General features: G+C 51.7%; 1 protein-coding gene across 2 annotated transcripts in view; it reads left to right on the forward strand.

Annotated features, from left to right (window-relative positions):
- LOC310782749 (SAM and SH3 domain-containing protein 1-like) overlaps positions 1 to 19,409 on the forward strand; it is a 249,063-nt gene that overhangs the window by 188,239 nt on the left and 41,415 nt on the right. For both annotated transcript variants that reach the window (XM_083643484.1, XM_083643485.1), the window contains exons 3-4: positions 6,558 to 6,614; positions 6,730 to 6,779. In XM_083643484.1, the coding sequence (XP_083499610.1) occupies positions 6,558 to 6,614; positions 6,730 to 6,779 (107 nt within the window). The remainder of the gene's footprint in view (positions 1 to 6,557; positions 6,615 to 6,729; positions 6,780 to 19,409) is intronic.

Below are 19,409 nucleotides of genomic sequence, written 5' to 3' on the forward strand. Positions count from 1 at the left end.
CAATTCCCTCGGATGGACAGGTTTCTCGGGAGCTCTTTCCGACATCTCTTGATTTACATCCCGACGAAGCGTCCGGACCCCTGCCTCTGAAGCGTCCGGACCCCTGCCTCTGAAGCGTCCGGACCCCTGCCTCTGAAGCGTCCGGACCCCTGCCTCTGAAGCGTCCGGACCCCTGCCTCTGAAGCGTCCGGACCCCTGCCTCTGAAGCGTCCGGACCCCTGCCTCTGAAGCGTCCGGACCCCTGCCTCTGAAGCGTCCGGACCCCTGCCTCTGAAGCGTCCGGACCCCTGCCTCTGAAGCGTCCGGACCCCTGCCTCTGAAGCGTCCGGACCCCTGCCTCTGAAGCGTCCGGACCCCTGCCTCTGAAGCGTCCGGACCCCTGCCTCTGAAGCGTCCGGACCCCTGCCTCTGAAGCGTCCGGACCCCTGCCTCTGAAGCGTCCGGACCCCTGCCTCTGAAGCGTCCGGACCCCTGCCTCTGAAGCGTCCGGACCCCTGCCTCTGAAGCGTCCGGACCCCTGCCTCTGAAGCGTCCGGACCCCTGCCTCTGAAGCGTCCGGACCCCTGCCTCTGAAGCGTCCGGACCCCTGCCTCTGCCCACCTGAGCACTGTAACAGACAAACACACAGACGTGACTTATGGGCTCGCTAGATGCTGAGGTGGAGCTTCAGAGAACGCTGAAGATAAAGCCAGCCAGACTGTCTAGGCTAGCATCGTGACGGCCGGCCTTCTGATGATTACTGCTGTGATAAGTGTAGGGTTCCGGCTAATTTGAGAGCTTTTACCCCTCTCTCAGCACTTTAAGTCTCCTACTCACACCACCAGCACTTAAAGAGCTCGTAAAGGGGCTATGTCACTTCTGACTAAGTCCTCTTTAACTACAGTATTAGTCACTGGCTTACTCAGTGCGTAGTGGACCAGGGTGGAGGATACTACTCCCTCATCCCAAGTCCAGTTCCAGGCCAAGTCCAGGAAATGATCTAGAGGGAGCTTCCTATGACTGTTATCCTTTGCTCTAATATCTGGGTGTGGTGATAAAGAACCCCTTTTCCCGCTCTCGGTGTCGGTGGGGAAGTCCACATCAGAGTTCTCTCTTCTGATTGGCTGCTGCAGCAAGTAGCAATAGCTTCAGATGGGAAGCCAGCCTGCTCTCAATGCCTGGCCCTTCAGCTATCCTGACCTGGCTGATGTCACCTCCTCTGTTCAAATGTACCAATCTGGGTGAAAGACCAGCCAGGTAAGTTAACTCATCAAAATGCTGATTGCCGAGCTACCCTCCGTTGGTCAACTAAAGTAAAAGTTCTGTCCCATCTGTACAAGACCAAGGACTTTACATCTACTGTAGCTTTTGACTTTCACACATTCCAGTGTTGTACATGTACATGACAGCGTTGTTCAGCCGTGACAGAGAAAACATACAGTACAGTTTTCTCCCATATGAGAGTAATCAACGTGCAGCAGCGAACTGGGGGAACTTTTGCATCAAGCCTCAGGTTGGTTCTGTCACAGCCACATAGAGAGACAGAGAATGGGATCCATTAGGATTGAGCTCAGAATGCAACATTTGTTTGTGATAATGCAGTAACATGGAAATCCTTCGGGCGTAGTATGCTTTTATACTGTATTCCATTGTGCAGCAGATAGGCACAAGGGGATTTTGCAAGAGAAATGATAATGATAAGCATCATAAGAAGTGCCCTCAAGTTGTGCCCTCGTTAGTGACAGAGGGGAGTCAGACAGTGTGCCCTCGTTAGTGACAGAGGGGAGGCAGACAGTGTGCCCTCGTTAGTGACAGAGGGGAGTCAGACAGTGTGCCCTCGTTAGTGACAGAGGGGAGTCAGACAGTGTGCCCTCGTTAGTGACAGAGGGGAGTCAGACAGTGTGCCCTCGTTAGTGACAGAGGCGAGGCAGACAGTGTGCCCTCGTTAGTGACAGAGGCGAGTCAGACAGTGTGCCCTCGTTAGTGACAGAGGGGAGTCAGACAGTGTGCCCTCGTTAGTGACAGAGGGGAGTCAGACAGTGTGCCCTCGTTAGTGACAGAGGGGAGTCAGACAGTGTGCCCTCGTTAGTGACAGAGGGGAGTCAGACAGTGTGCCCTCGTTAGTGACAGAGGGGAGTCAGACAGTGTGCCCTCGTTAGTGACAGAGGCGAGGCAGACAGTGTGCCCTCGTTAGTGACAGAGGGGAGTCAGACAGTGTGCCCTCGTTAGTGACAGAGGGGAGTCAGACAGTGTGCCCTCATTAGTGACAGAGGGGAGTCAGGCAGTGTGCCCTCGTTAGTGACAGAGGGGAGTCAGACAGTGTGCCCTCGTTAGTGACAGAGGGGAGTCAGGCAGTGTGCCCTCGTTAGTGACAGAGGGGAGGCAGACAGTGTGCCCTCGTTAGTGACAGAGGGGAGTCAGGCAGTGTGCCCTCGTTAGTGACAGAGGGGAGGCAGACAGTGTGCCCTCGTTAGTGACAGAGGGGAGTCAGACAGTGTGCCCTCGTTAGTGACAGAGGGGAGGCAGACAGTGTGCCCTCGTTAGTGACAGAGGGGAGTCAGACAGTGTGCCCTCGTTAGTGACAGAGGCGAGTCAGACAGTGTGCCCTCGTTAGTGACAGAGGGGAGTCAGACAGTGTGCCCTCGTTAGTGACAGAGGGGAGTCAGACAGTGTGCCCTCGTTAGTGACAGAGGGGAGTCAGACAGTGTGCCCTCGTTAGTGACAGAGGGGAGTCAGACAGTGTGCCCTCGTTAGTGACAGAGGGGAGTCAGACAGTGTGCCCTCGTTAGTGACAGAGGGGAGGCAGACAGTGTGCCCTCGTTAGTGACAGAGGGGAGTCAGACAGTGTGCCCTCGTTAGTGACAGAGGGGAGTCAGACAGTGTGCCCTCGTTAGTGACAGAGGGGAGTCAGACAGTGTGCCCTCGTTAGTGACAGAGGGGAGTCAGACAGTGTGCCCTCGTTAGTGACAGAGGGGAGTCAGACAGTGTGCCCTCGTTAGTGACAGAGGGGAGGCAGACAGTGTGCCCTCGTTAGTGACAGAGGGGAGTCAGACAGTGTGCCCTCGTTAGTGACAGAGGGGAGGCAGACAGTGTGCCCTCGTTAGTGACAGAGGGGAGTCAGACAGTGTGCCCTCATTAGTGACAGAGGGGAGTCAGACAGTGTGCCCTCGTTAGTGACAGAGGGGAGTCAGACAGAAAGTAGTTGAGTGGGAACTCGTCTTGTGTGAAGTAGATCTCAGCACTTCTGTGATGTTCACACTTCCCCAAAATATCTCAAAGTAAACCGCAAAGCGATTTTCTCACACAAGGTCATCACAGACAACTAGCCAAAATATAACTTTTTCAGTTGTCTTAAACCATATGGACAGTACTGTATATACTGTTATATACTGTATGGACGACAGTATATAACAGGGACTTACAGTCGGCTTAAGCATCATAATGAACACTCTTCCTCCCTGTAGGCTCATTCCCATCCCCTGCATAGACTCTCATAATATTCTCAAGCATGCTGCATGTATGCAATATTAATTTTCACTTGAAAGTTACTTTTTTTTGGTCTGTTAACTGTGAAAGCTGGATGGAGATTTACTTGTTTGTCTCCTTATGGTAGCTTAGCGTTACCAAAACAAATAACGGACTGGCTTTTCCTTCAAGCTCTTGCTCATATAAAAAGGATTAATGGCACATGTGGGCAGCAAAGCCCCATATTTCTCATTTTGCAACGAGCAACAAAACGACCATCGCACGATTTGCAATATATGGCAACTGTCACTTTAAGAGTAGAGAAGCAGGCTGGTGGTGAGTGGAAGGTTGCCGGTTCAAATCCCCAGCCCGGGTCTTGAAAATCAGCCGTTGTGTCACACGTCCTTGCCCTTGCAACTATACTACCCCAGGCTGTTGCTGAATATAAGAATGTCTCCTTGGTAATCTCTGACACAGGGGACAATTGTTGCCAAGAAACTCATTCTGCAGGAATGGAAGGCCCCCTCTCCACCCTCTTTTCAGCTGTGGTTGGTGGACATGACCTCTGTTATACAGATGGAGAGACTCAGGTTCCTGAGGACCAACTCAATTAAGAGATTCTAACTATTTGGGACCTGTTTCTGGCCTACCTTGACGAGGTTAGGGGTGACGGGTCATTCGCCCGGCTGGTCTCCCATGGACCCCCTTGTGTGGGATCCCATGCATAACTTTTTTTACAAGCACATAAGCACTTTACGCAGCTGTTAGCAGCACCACGTTGTAATATTGGAGTGTTAATGTATATGTATGTGTCTTTTTCCTTCATTCTTTTCTTTTCTTTTCCTGTATCTGAGTTTGTCGGTGTTCTGAAAATAAAAAAATTGCAAAATAAAATATTGGAAAAAAAGAATGTCTAGTCCTTAGTCAACTTGCCTGGTTAAATAGGAGTGTAAAAACACAGGAGAAAACACAACCAAGACAAAGCAGCTATGCAGTGAAGAGCCTCCAGGCTGTTCATAGCAGGGAGATGCTTTAAATACTCACAAGCTTCAGGGTGAAATCTAAGTCACAGATTTGTTGTGGGGCCACTGGCGTGTCCCTCTGCGGGAGCAGTTGGTCTGACTCTGTATCTGGATAGGCCATGAGGAAGGGCACCTGCTTTAGAGATATGCACGCAGCAGCAGCAGCCTTCTCTAACAGTCAAAACAGACCTGACGGACATAGCTGTGGCCCGCAGAGGCTCCACAACATGTTCTGCTCTTATCATACAGCATTTTGTCCAGTCCAGTCATTTGGCTATTCTAGTCCTTTAGTTCATTCATGCCCAGTCTGCTTTCCATCGCCGGCACTTTGCCCTGTTATCAGCTGGTCAAAAATCATTATTCTGATGATTCAAAGCAAATAAAAGCTGCACGCAGTGTTGAACATAAACAGGTTTTCTGGTGTGAGCATCGTACGAGGGAGGAGCGGCCCGACGTCAGACGTGGTCTCACTCTGGAATGTGTGGAGTCAGTTGAGGTGTGTGGCCGTGTGTGTGTGTAAGTGTAGGTGTGTGTGTGTGTGTGTGTGTGTGTGTGTGTGTTTGTGTGTGTGTGTGTGTGTGTGTGTGCACTAGGGATGCCACGGTGTGAACATTTTCACACCGAATAATAAGCACGTGACCTCACCGGTATAACCGGTTTCACCGGGAAATGTAAACAATAGGATTGTTAGTTCCTACTAGTGCATGTTGTTCCCGGGAACAATAACAGTGAGACACCAGTCGGATATCCATAGCAGCTAGACTAGAGCGAACGTTACGTTATATGTATGTTGATAATACAAGTTTTAAAGTAAGCAAGAGTCTATGCTTTAACCGTCCATTCTGTAGGTTCATAGAGACAAGACGCACGCTGCTGCTGTTTAAAGTACTAACGTTAGCATGGACGCTCACAGTCATACAACACTGGCTGCATCTGACTCGAGACAACTTTTCAGACGCCCGTGGAGACAATCTTTCTCAAAAGAAACTAACGTTGGCGACACACCTGGAGACTTTTTCTGACATGGGATTAACAATACCAGCACGCAGCAGTAAGCAGGCAATGACTGAATGCTGGTAAGTCCTCCCTCCTGTTAGAATTGATGCTAAGTTAGCATCGACTTTTCGCTGTGGAAAAAAAGGCACATTTCCAGAGATGGCCCGCAGTGACAACAGTATGCACACGCATGCAGGCTTAGCTAAGGGTCTTACCTACATGTGTATGAGGAGCGCATCATTTGTGTTCATAAGATGTATAGCGTTAACTCACGTTAGTTGCTGGTCTAACCATAACAGCGGAGCCACACTGCAGCCGAGAGGGAGCGCCTGTAATTTACACCGGCGCACGCTGAAACTGCAGAGTTTTCCTTTCAATTCTTATGAGGAGGGCATCATTTGTGTTCATAAGATGTATAGCGTTAACTCACGTTAGTTGCTGGTCTAACCATAACAGCGGAGCCACACTGCAGCCGAGAGGGAGCGCTTGTAATTTACACCGGCGCACGCTGAAACTGCGGAGTTTTCCTTTCAATTCTTCCTCCATAAAAACAAAAGGTGTTACCGGTGGGCACGTTATGTAATCGGTGTATCCCCCAACACCGTGTAACACCGGTAACACCTAAAATCGCGGCAAGCCTAGTGTGTGTGTGTTTGTGTGTGTGTGTGTGTGTGTGTGTGTGCACTTGTCACGTCTTGTTGTGCTTGGAAAGTCACGAATCCAATAGCAGGCCAAAGCGCGCCGCCGCCCTGCAATATTGAAGCAGTTCTGAAACGAGTCTTGCTGGTTTGTGGAGCGCTGAGACAGGCCTCGACTTGCTTCAGGCACGTGGCCATGTTTGTTTGTGTTGCTATGCAGGTATGTGTCTACTACATGAACCTGAGCGGAGAACGTCTTTCCCGCACGAGGGCATTGTCACACATGTCATCATCATCCATTGTTTCTATAGTCAACCGGCCTATTTTCCAGATTCATTTCACTGTTGTATTCACTATTCCTTTCCCCGTGTGTCATTAAATGGCTGACCTCTCTCTCTCTCCCTCCCTCTCTCTCCCTCTCTCTCTCTCCCCCCCCCCCTCTCTCTCTCTCTCTCAGGAGAAACTGGACCCCAGCAGCAGCACCACCTCCTTACAGCTCCGCTCTGAGATCCAGGTGGGCACAGAAAGCGTATAGCCTTCACATCTTAAAATAGCCTAAAGGCCCCACTTGTGGCATTAGTCTTTGTTTGAATCATCAGTGTGACGGCAGCCCTGCTTTCTGCCCACAGGAGTCGTTAGGCTTCAGCAGCGAGGTCTCCACTCCAGAAACAGACAGAAAGTAAGGCCTTTTTATATTTCATTTTATTTTTCCCCTTTCAGTTTTAACATTCTAACATGTGACCGACCCGTGAAATATCCCTCTCCTCGGATTGAAGCGTGCGTCTGTTGCATGTCAAAACAATGTGCAGCGCAGGCCGTATCTGGATTGCATCAGCACGCAGGCAGAATCATGAATCACACGTAGCCGAGCCGCACGTCCACAGCTCAAGATGGAGAGAGGAGAAATGGAAGACTACGCGTCTCCAGATGAGCCTCATGTGATTGATAGATATCTGAGGTGACTGCTAGTGCAGAAGGTCACTGGCCTGCTGGCCCCATGGGGGATCAGGGGGCATGGCCTCTGATGGAAAAGTCTAGTTTCCTGGATGAGTGCGTGTGTGTGCGTGTGCGTGCGTGTGTGTGTGTGTGTGTGTGTGTGTGTGTGTTGTGTGTGTGTGTTGTGTGTGGGCAGTTGAGACGGGAGCCTTCAGGCTCGGCTTCCGCTGACCTTGGCTGTGGCAATCGATGGACATGCGAATACACAAACGCAGCGAGACAGACAGACAGACAGTGCTGATGTACAACTGATCTGTTGTTCTGTCCATATTGTTGGGAAAACCCAATAAAAACCTACATGGGGGGAAAAAAAGATAGGCAGACAGACAATCTAATTTAAAAAGTGTACATTTCAGCAACATTACAAAGATTTTGGAGGAAAAAAACACATCAAAAACATCAGTGTTTTTTATACTGGGGGGAAAATCACTTTCCATTAGGCATCATGATGAACTTAAATTATAGTTAAACTAGATAAGCGCTCTGAGAGCCCAGACTTCCACCAAAGACAATAGTCCAGTCTGCTATGTTATGCAAATTTCATGAGTCCGATCAGATCCGCTCCAAAATGTAATGGGTTCTTCCTTGGCTCATGCTTACATCCTTCCATGAAGTTTCAGGAAAATCGGCCGAGTAGATTTTTCCGTAATCCTGCTAACAGACAGCCACCAAAAGCAGAACCTCCTTGGCAGAGGTCATCATATTGCCCTGCTGTATCATGTTGTGTATAATTGTCCTACTTTATATGCACTCCCATGCTTTAGAGTCTCGTTCCCAAACAACAGCCACAAGTCAACGTAACTGATGCCTTCTCGTGCTGGCAGAGAAGGACCACTCATTGTGGGATACTATTGAAATGTTGAGCCTACCGCAGACGTTTGCGTGGAAAAAAGCATGACATCAGCCTTAGTTTATGAAACATGAACCAATAACCGTTAGGTAAGGGTTACTTTTCTTTTGGGGATTTAACCCTTTACAGTCATAGACATCACACATCTGACCCATTGACTGTCCCCCCCCAAGCCTGACTCCCCCCGTCACGCCGCCGCTGCGGCTAAAGGAAAGGTGCTGAGTGCTTCCTGCGGCTGACCTACTCACTCCAGCAGCCACTCTCTGTTCTCTGGCCGTCCAACACTTCCTTCCTGCCTTTGTGTCCAATGAGGCGAGGGGGGCGGGGCGGGGGGGGGGGGGGGGGGGGAGAAGGGCGATGGCCAAATGATTACAGCTAGGAGGCATGAACGAAAGAACAGGATGCAACAGGGGTATGGGTGGGGTTCCTTTTCACTGGTTCCCGTACGCTAATGCACGTGTGTGTGTGTGTGTGTGTGTGTGTGTGTGTCTCTTCTTGCACATCCCTGTATTTTGTGTGCACGTAATTCCTCTACCATGGCTGACCATGTTGTCTGAGATCATTCTGACACGCAGGCCAAACCATCCAAAATGCATCGCAAGAGCGCCTCTCCAAACGTCCTGCCGTCAAACAGACTTACATTCACTGCTGTCACACACTCCTGTCTTGTTACACTCCCTGTGTCACACACTCCTGTCTTGTTACACTCCCTGTACATTTCTGTCTGCTTTTCTGGGCTCCCAACAGCTGTCAATTAAAGCAATAGTTACCTAAAAATGAAGACTCTGTCGTCATCTACTCCCCCTCGGGCCAAATGAAACACAGGTGAAATGTTCCATATAACACACAGGGAGTTTGCCAGCACAACTTCATCACAGCCTTCTCCAAAACACCTGAATGATGTTCTTTAGAGCAGTGGTTCTCAAATCTTTTCACATGAAGGACCCCTAAACTGACAAAGATTAGACCACGGACCCTCATTTGATAGGATTTTGTCCCACGGCCCCCCATATGATAATAAGATTGATGCTTTTAGATGTTTTATTACAGAAAGTGTATAAAACCCATGACCAAAATAGCGCTACTTATGAATGGAATTATAGCTAAAATAATTTACCCCCGCTTTTAGCTGGGGACCCCCTGGACCCCCCCTCAAGGACCCCTGGAGGTCCCTGGACCCCCATTTGAAAACCACTGCTTTAGAGAGTTCCAAAACAAAAACAGCCAAACAATCACACTGTCAATAGAAAGATCTACACACCAGTAGTATCTGTTCAGCAAAGCAATCAGCTGTATTTAAGATTTGCACTAAATTATGGTGTAAATCATTTTAACTCTGAAGAACTGGTCCTGACTGACTGGAGTTGTTTTGGAGAAGGCTGCTATGGAGTTGTGCTGGCAACCTCTCTGTGTGTGTGTGTGTGTGTGTGTGTGTGTGTGTGTGTGTGTGTGTGTGTGTGTGTGTGTGTGTGTGTGTGTGTGTGTGTGTGTTCTATGGACAAACCTCACCTGTGTTTCAACTGACATGAGGGTGAGTAGTAGATGATAATGGAATTTAAATGTTTCTGTGAACTATGGAACTATTGCTGTAAACGAGACACAAGCTTCAATAATAGATTTAAACGTGGTTGCCCTGTGTCTCGTGACTTTGCTATGGGTGGATGGATAGAGTAGTAGAGGAATGGGGGTGCCCTGTCCCATGAGCAAAGCTAAGCGTGTCCCAGTGATTTTCTTGCCTTTTATTTCTTGCTTTACTTCTTTCTTTCTTTTCTCTCCGTTTCTGACCATAACCCCTGAGTGCCCCCCGGTGGGGATTGTCATGTTCACGTGACGAGCACGTGCAGCAGAGGAAGCACATACCACAGACATGATCTGTTCTCCCATGGCTGCGTACGGCGCATAGACAAACGCCGAGGGTGATGGTTACCAGATGCCAAATGTAGAATGACGTCTCTCTGCTGGTTCCTATAGAGAGAGAGGGGAGGGTGGAGAGAGAGAGGGGCCTCCCCAACTGTACTGTTTTAGCTTGAGGCCCATTTGAGTTAATCTCTATTGAAAGTGTGCCACATTCGCCTCTGGCTCCCTCTCTCCCCCCTCTCTCTCTCTCTCTCTCTCTCTCCCCCTCTCTCTCTCTCTCACTTTCTCTCTCTCTCCCTCTCTCTCTCACTTTCTCTCCTCACAAACCTCCATTTCCGGTGTTCAAGTTGGCCACACGGAGCTTCATACATTGTTTCACCCAATTAACCCCCTTTTTCTTCTCCTCCTCTCTTTCCTCTTTGGGTCAGCTTCTTCTCTGCCATCACAGTAGCCCAGCCCCTCTATTATTATTATTGACCACAGAAACTTTTTGTTGTTGCTATTTTTCATCTTTCAGCCTGTCTCTGTTCTCTATTACATTCTCTATTGTCCACTTCCCACCCGGCCAACGGCTTCCAGCTCCAGTGATTTATCACGTGCAGAGTGCAGACACACTGATAGACAGAACCACCGGCACACCGCCTCCATTCTTCAAACACATTCCGCAGCACCACACAGATGTAATAGTCCATCATCACCTCTTGCCGTGGGACAATAGCCCCCGTAGGAGATTAGCCAGACTACATTTGGGACCGTGCCACCCCCTCTGTCTGTCTGTTGGGACAGGAAGTGGGCACAGCGCCCATATAATAATGTGTTCTATACCAGGGGCCGCGGAGCGAGGTGGTGACAGAGCGTGCTCAGAAGGCTGGGCGCTCGGGGGGGGGGAGGGGTCAAGCCGGGTGGCGGGTACTTCCTGTTTTGGAGGGTGATTGATTGGTGGGTATTGTTGCTGAGAGGAGGCAAGCAGCTTATCAGTAAGGTTAACAACAGCTAAGTGGGGGTTTGATGAAAGCGTACATGTATAGTACAGATTAGGGTTGTCAAAAGTATCGATAGTATCGAAAAGTATCAATACTGAAAATTTGAATCAGATACAATACTCATTTGCTACAGGTAGTATCGATAAGTATCAATAACACATTTTTCTTTATGGATACAATACTCATTTGCGACAGTTTCGATACCATCAGTGCTTTCTTTTAATGAAAAATCACAGATTTTTCCCTCCCTATCATTGGTGGGTATCTGTTGCTTCAACAAGCTAAACTTGTTCTGATGGCTAGAGCAGGGCTAATCTGCTGTCTAAGTTCATGTTTCGATTCAGGTCTTGCGCAAATTCGAAGCAAACTTTGGAAGAGTCGAATGAGGTGTGTCTCCAACGGCTGTTAAGTGATTAAGTAGGTTGTGTGTGGGTGGGTGGGTGTGTGTGTGTGTGTGTGTGTGTGTGTGGGTGGGTGGGTGTGTGGGGGGGGCGTGAGACAAGATCATATATGGAGAGAGCTTTCCAGTGTTACTTCAGGAGAAGTAAGAATGATGTCCTGTAATCTGCTGGTGGCCATATTTCTTTCTTTCATGCGGTGATTAGTAAGTATTACGGAGTCACTGTGCAAAAGGCATTTTAGCGATGGAGTGAGAACTTTTGGGGGCAACACTTTAGGCGATCAGTCATGTTCATTACGTCAGAGCTTATGTGAAAAAGGTGCTTCCATATCTCCCATTTTGCAAATTAACTCTTTTTCGAAAAAGCATAAACTTTTTGTGTGAAATTGAGAACCCAATTTAGCCATTTCCATCAACCTTTTCTAATGCGATACTTCAAAATGCATTGATGGAAACATGGCTACAGATGATTCTTTTTGATCACTGGCTCTGACAGGGTTTATAAGGGAAAGGGTTTAGTGTAGGTTGTTCTACTTGAAGCAAGGCTTTCATAGATATAAAAGTAGGCCATGCCATGTGTGTGAAGAGTCTGTTTAACACACCAGTGCTATGTTGGAAAAGTAAAGCACACCGTGTCAGCATAACATTCACCACACGAGGCATCGCAGGCAGCCCTCGTGGAACTGCTTTTCAGAATAACCATTTCGAATGTAGGGTTGCATCTGCGTGACTGTGGATTCCACTGCTCTATCACCAGTGTCCTCACAGCCCCCCCCCCCCTCTGGTCAAGGATATGCCTGTGACTGACCTTTGACCTTTACCATGACCCGTGACAGGGGGGTGGGTTCTACCCTCTGCTCTTCCTGTGAGCCGGGCCACTGTCGCACGGGGTCGCAGCCTTTCATTGTCCCTGCCAGGACACCGGAGATCACCTCGCTCCAGGTGGCCAGCCTTCACACACACCACACACACACACACCACCCACTCGCACATACACACACACCACACACACACCACTCACTCGCACATACACACACATATTTGTGCATTGTCACTAGGGGTGGGACAAAATATCGATACCCACGTTATCGCGATATTTCCACCCGCGATACGTTATCGATACACTGGCGCCAAGTATCGATATGTTTATTATTATTATTATTATTATTTTTTTTTAATAAACAGGCTAAAATATTATGCTGTGTGTGGTAGTTGAAACATAGTTTCAAGTTGACTTTATTTATGTTTGTAGTTGAAACAAAAACATAACTACTGTAGGCTACATGAATGGAAATGTTTGATCATTAATATCTACTTTTAGAAATTATATAGGTAGGTAGGTAGGTTATATAGGTTTTCTTGTTTTAATAGTAATAATAAAAAGACTTAATGTGTAACTTTTCCTCCGTGGTATCGAAAATGGTATGAGTGAGTGAGTGAACTGCATAATAGTGAGTGCATAATACATGATTTTTTGCCTTCAGAGGTATTTTTTTCACTTGTTACACAGGTATCGTGATGTATCGTCTTCCAATATATCGCAGTATCGCAGTATCGCAGTATCGTGATATATCGTTATCGAGGGCCAAGTATCGTGACGATATCGTATCGTGAGCTACTCAGCGATTCCCACCCCTAATTGTCACGCTGATTTATGCTGAGTGCAGTGAAAAACGGCAATAAGAAGCGAAGATGGAGACGCCATGCGTGATGATCTCATTGTATGGCTTTGTCATCTGCCCCCGGTCAGCACCCAAATACTTCAGCAGCAAAGCCTCTGCTCTGCCATGTCTATAACAGACCTGTGAAGCCTCTGCTCTGCCATGTCTATAACAGACCTGTGAAGCCTCTGCTCTGCCATGTCTATAACAGACCTGTGAAGCCTCTGCTCTGCCATGTCTATAACAGACCTGTGAAGCCTCTGCTCTGCCATGTCTATAACAGACCTGTGAAGCCTCTGCTCTGCCATGTCTATAACAGACCTGTGAAGCCTCTGCTCTGCCATGTCTATAACAGACCTGTGGAGCCTCTGCTCTGCCATGTCTATAACAGACCTGTGAAGCCTCTGCTCTGCCATGTCTATAACAGACCTGTGAAGCCTCTGCTCTGCCATGTCTATAACAGACCTGTGGAGCCTCTGCTCTGCCATGTCTATAACAGACCTGTGGAGCATTTTATTTGATCGCTGCTTATGTAATTAGCCCTTATTAGTTAATCTGGTCTCTCTGTCCCCTTTGACTCTGATGTTAACTGTCTGCTGGGTGTGTAGTTCCTTCTTTTTTTGTTATTATGTGTGTGTGTATGTGTGTATGTGTGTATGTATGTGCATGTGTTTAATGCTTAATACCATAGCATGCTACAGCACTCATGGCTTGTCATTATGAAAAGGACTAATGTAATGCTGTACAGCAGCCCAGCCAGGGGACAAGCTGTCAGGCATAGCATTTTCACTCTGTGAACTTTAGCCTTCCTGCATACTAGCTTCAGAGGAATCCGCCCAGCATTCTTCACACTAGATGCATGTGACACTGTTGGCTTTCACAGTGCAGAGGCCCAGCACTTTTCCCATCTAGCATCAGAAAGTGACAGTCTTATACTGTAGGTCCAGCCACAGTAAAGATACTGTACTTTGCATTATGCCCGTCAATAGAATGTTAGCTTCTTATGCTAATGAGGGTGTGTCTCCCAACCTCAATGCAGAGAGTAGAATTGAAATAGAAAGGCATGCCAGAGATTTAAGGTTAAACCAATTAAGTTGCCTCGCCGCACAATGCCTGGCCTGACACGCTCTTTGAGAGACATTCAGGCTCTTCTAAAGCGTGTGTGTGTGTGTGCGTGTGCGTGTGCGTGTGTGTGTGTGTGTGTGCGTGTGTGTGTGTGTGTGTGTGCGTAAGTGTGTGTGTGTGTGCGTGCGCGCGTGTGTGCGTGTGCATGCGCACTTGCACGGGAGGTTAATTTATAGAGCGCTTCTGCTGCAGAAAGAGCTTCTATTGAGTGAGTGGTATTAGCATTAGCCTTGGTCCTAGCCTAGCTGGGGAGCGAGAGGGTTTGGGGGGGGGGGGGGGGGGGGGGCATACAGGCCTCCATTCAATTAGCATCTCATTATGTTGCCATGGCAGCCAGGCTGGAAGCCACGTGAAGATTTCCCATTGCACCAAAAGAGGGCTGCCATGTTTAAACAAACGTATATATACACACACGCGCATGCACACACACACACACACACACACACACACACACACACACACACACACACACACACACACACACACACACACACACACACACACAGACACAGACACACAGACACACAGAGCCAGTGGAGAGGGACCACCTCTCTCTGCCTCTGCAGGCCTCAGCAGGCACATCTGCCCATGTGCAATGTGCATATCACAAGACCCAACACATACAGTACATGTGTGTGTGTGAGTCAGTGAGAGCACTATGCCTTTAGCAGGGAGGCTTTCTCTCCCATGGAGGTGTGTGTGTGTGTGTGTGTGTGTGTGTGTGTGTGTGTGTGTGTGTGTGTGTGTGTGTGTGTGTGTGTGTGTGTGTGTGTGTGTGTGTGTGTGTGTGTGTGTGTGTGTGTGTGTGTGTGTGCGCATGCGTGGGTGTGTGTGTGATGGAGATTGACTTATTAGGCCTCTAAGGGTCTCCTCCGGACGATTTCATATTTCATATCTCCCCTTTCCCCTCTATGACTTATGCCCGTTATCTGAGCTACTTGTGAGGATGAGAGGAGGACTGACGGTGTCACCAGCCGCCTCCCCCCATCACACGCGCACACACACACACACACACACGCGCACACACACACACACACACACACACACACACACACACGCGCACACACACACACACACACACACACACACGCACACCTGTCTGTTCAGCAAACCCACTTCCTCTCTCCGGTCGTAATCAGCTCTCTGATAACTCTCCCTCTGAAGTTTTCTCTGGCCAGTTTGAACATGAACCACTGGAGCTCATCAGTCTTCCCCCAGCCCCCTTCTGTTTTAATATGAAGCGGACAGAAATAGAGCAGCATTGATGTGGGTTCTCCTCTCAGCCTGCCATATAGCTGGCCTAACGTATAGTTGGCCTAACGTATATAACGTATAGCTGGCCTAACGTATATAACATCAACATCAACGTATAGAACATCAAACATTTCAAACGCTTCTATAAAAAATCACTCATTGGTAAATATGTGGAAATTGACAGTGTTTTGTAATTTGTAATTTAATGGTGTTTGTATTTGTTTTATCTGTTACTATGCAACAAATTTTTAATTGAACTTTCATTCGCTTAAATTTAATCTCATTTACTGTTTTATTTACAATGCAAATTTTTCATGTGAATTTCTTATACGCTTTGATTTTATCTGTACTGTAAACTGCTGGGATTGTTCATATTTTTAAGTTGGATAATGTAAAGAGGGGGCCGAACAAGATAAGCTATGGCTTCTTTCTGCCCCTTCTCGAACTATATCATAATGTAACTGCTACGTTTTCTTTGTCTTTGACTGTTCGAGATAAATAAAGATCAAATCAAATCAAAAAACGTATAGCTGGCTGTAGAAACTGCTTGAGGTGTTGGTTAAAGGTATAGCCTCAGCAAGTGGGGCATCGGTAAGAATGAGGAGGACCAGAGGAACATATGCCAAGGGTTTTATTTAGACAGATTCCTTGGTGTGTGATGGAATATCCGACAGGTGTAGATTGATGTAAACAGATGATACAGATGATTTTACCTAAACACAAAAAGGTATTAACAAAGGTTTCAAACGAACAAGGGAAAACTTCAACTGTAAAGTAATAATACATCTAATTCAAATATACAAAGGAAATGACTAACTATAACAAGACTTACTGGCAATGATGCATCTGCACATTGGTGACCATCAAGGGAAGGACAACACAGCCTCCTCCACTGCTGTCTGGAGCCTACTGAGCCTCACCCAATCAGCCGTCCTTTATTGAGCCCAGGTGCGGCCCAATCAGGGCCCCAGGTGTGGCTGATTGGGTGAGGCTGAGCTGATGGGGGGATTTTGTACAGCCGCCCCTCAAATATAGCATTATATTTGATAAATAAACTCAGGTCAGGGTCCAGAAAATCCAGGGTTATCTGTAGGAGAAAAGGCTGCCATACATCACCCAAGGGAGATGGGCGTCCCGCCGCCCCATGAAAAACAAGTTTTGGGTTCACAGGCTGGTCAGGCAGGATGGCTGAAGGGCACCACGGGTCCGGAGGGCGTCCAGGGGGCAGGCCAGTAGGGTGGAGCAACCCTGGACGATGGCCCAGACGCTGATGACACAGGTAGCAGCACCCTTCCGGAGGCCGACCTGGATGCTGGTGTTGGAATGGTGCCACGGTAGGTCGGCGCCAAGGGATGGGTGCCAAGGGAGCGGATGGAGGTGCGGGGGCCACCCGAGCAGGAGGTCTAGGGGGCACTGGGGCTAGAGCCGGGGGGGCCACCGGTGCAGGGGGCACCGGGACTGGTGCCAGGGGGGCCACCAGGGCTGGCGGTGCGGGGGGCACCAGGACTGGCGGTGCGGGGGGCACCAGAACTGACGGTGCGGGGGGCACCGGTACTGGCAGTGCGGGGGGCACTGGGACTGGAGCCAGAGGGGCCACCGGAACTGGCAGTGCGGGGGGCACTGGGACTGGAGCCAGGGGGGCCACCGGGACTGGCGGTGCGGGGGGCACCGGGACTGGCAGTGCAGGGGGCACTGGGACTAGAGCCAGGGGGGCCACCGGGACTGGCGGTGCGGGGGGCACCGGGACTGGCGGTGCGGGGGGCACCGGAACTGGCAGTGCGGGGGGCACTGGGACTGGAGCCAGGGGGGCCAACCGGACTGGTGGTGCGGGGGGCACCGGGACTGGCGGTGCGGGGGGCACCGGAACTGGCAGTGCGGGGGGCACTGGGACTGGAGCCAGGGGGGCCAACCGGACTGGTGGTGCGGGGGGCACCGGAACTGGCAGTGCGGGGGGCACTGGGACTGGAGCCAGGGGGCCCACCGGGACTGGCGGTGCGGGGGGCACCGGAACTGGCAGTGCGGGGGGCACTGGGACTGGAGCCAGGGGGGCCACCGGGACTGGCGGTGCGGGGGGCACCGGAACTGGCAGTGCGGGGGGCACTGGGACTGGAGCCAGGGGGGCCACCGGGACTGGCGGTGCTGGGGGCACCGGGACTGGCACCAGGGGGGCCACCGGAACTGGCGGTGCGGGGGGCACCGGGACTGGCAGTGCAGGGGGCACTGGGACTAGAGCCAGGGGGGCCACCGGGACTGGCGGTGCGGGGGGCACCGGAACTGGCAGTGCGGGGGGCACTGGGACTGGCGGTGCGGGGGGCACCGGAACTGGAGCCAGGGGGCCCACTGGGACTGGCGGTGCGGGGGGCACCGGAACTGGCAGTGCGGGGGGCACTGGGACTGGAGCCAGGGGGGCCACCGGGACTGGCGGTGCGGGGGGCACCGGAACTGGCAGTGCGGGGGGCACTGGGACTGGAGCCAGGGGGGCCACCGGGACTGGCGGTGCGGGGGGCACCGGAACTGGCAGTGCGGGGGGCACTGGGACTGGAGCCAGAGGGCCCACTGGGACTGGCGGTGCGGGGGGCACCGGAACTGGCAGTGCGGGGGGCACTGGGACTGGAGCCAGGGGGGCCACCGGAACTGGCAGTGCGGGGGGCACTAGGACTGGAGCCAGGGGGGCCACCGGGACTGGCGGTGCGGGGGGCACCGGGACTGGCACCAGGGGGGCCACCGGGACTGGCGGTGCGGGGGGCACCGGGACTGGCAGTGCAGGGGGCACTGGGACTAGAGCCAGGGGGGCCACCGGGACTGGCGGTGCGGGGGGCACCGGAACTGGCAGTGCGGGGGGCACTGGGACTGGAGCCAGGGGGGCCACCGGGACTGGCGGTGCGGGGGGCACCGGGACTGGCAGTGCAGGGGGCACTGGGACTAGAGCCAGGGGGGCCACCGGGACTGGCGGTGCGGGGGGCACCGGAACTGGCAGTGCGGGGGGCAGCAGAACTGGCAGTGCGGGGGGCACTGGGACTGGAGCCAGGGGGGCCACCGGGACTGGCGGTGCGGGGGGCACCGGAACTGGAGCCAGGGGGGCCACCGGGACTGGCGGTGCGGGGGGCACCGGGACTGGCAGTGCAGGGGGCACTGGGACTAGAGCCAGGGGGGCCACCGGGACTGGCGGTGCGGGGGGCACCGGAACTGGCAGTGCGGGGGGCACTGGGACTGGAGCCAGGGGGGCCACCGGGACTGGCGGTGCGGGGGGCACCGGAACTGGCAGTGCGGGGGGCACTGGGACTGGAGCCAGGGGGGCCACCCCAGGAAGGTAATTACCATATTGGTAAGCCTGGTGGTCATAACGTTGTTGGAGTTGCCTTACTTGGGCTGGCCAACCTAGGGGTGCTGGGCCTACCTGCATAGGATCAGTTGCCGGGGCCCACTGGAATGGAAAAGGCGCTAGCGGAACCTGGAATGAAGGAGGCACCTGGAGCAGAGAAGGTGCAGGTGGCACCTGGAGCTGTGAAGGTGCGGGGAGCACCTGGTACTGATGAGGTGCGGGGAGCACCTGAGGCGGAGAAGGTGCAGGGAGCACCTGAGGCTGAGGAGGCGCCTGGAACAGCTGAGGCGGAGCAGGTGGCGCAGGGGGCACCTGAGGCTGAGGAGGTGCAGGGAGCACCTGAGGCTGAGGAGGCGCCTGGAACAGCTGAGGCGGAGGAGGTGGTGCAGGGAGCACCCGAGGCTGAGGAGGAGGTGCAGGGAGCACCTGAGGCTGAGGAGGCGCCTGGAACAGCTGAGGCGGAGGAGGTGGCGCAGGGAGCACCTGAGGCTGAGGAGGTGCAGGGAGCACCTGAGGCTGAGGAGGTGTAGGGAACACCTGAGGTGGAGGAGGTGGCGCAGGGAGCACCTGAGGCTGAGGAGGCGCAGGGAACCCCCGAGGCAGAGGAGGTGCAGGGCCCGCTCCTCTTCGGTACACACTCTGCTCTATCGTGTCAAGCCTCCTGCTAACCTGCATCAATAGGTGTCTATGGAGTTGATATGGTGCAGGTTGGCTAGGCTGTCTCCCAGGTGTATGCCCGACCACATGGCAACAACACTGTGTTGGGGGATGGGTTTGGAAGGTTTGTGCTACTGAAGTAGAGTAAAAGGCTGGATAATATCCATATTGTTGATGGTATCCAGGTGCCCACCTTGGTCCCTC

Source organism: Poromitra crassiceps (genome assembly GCF_964638095.1).
Source record: "Poromitra crassiceps genome assembly, chromosome: 9".
In the NCBI taxonomy this organism is placed as follows: Eukaryota; Metazoa; Chordata; class Actinopteri; order Beryciformes; family Melamphaidae; genus Poromitra; species Poromitra crassiceps.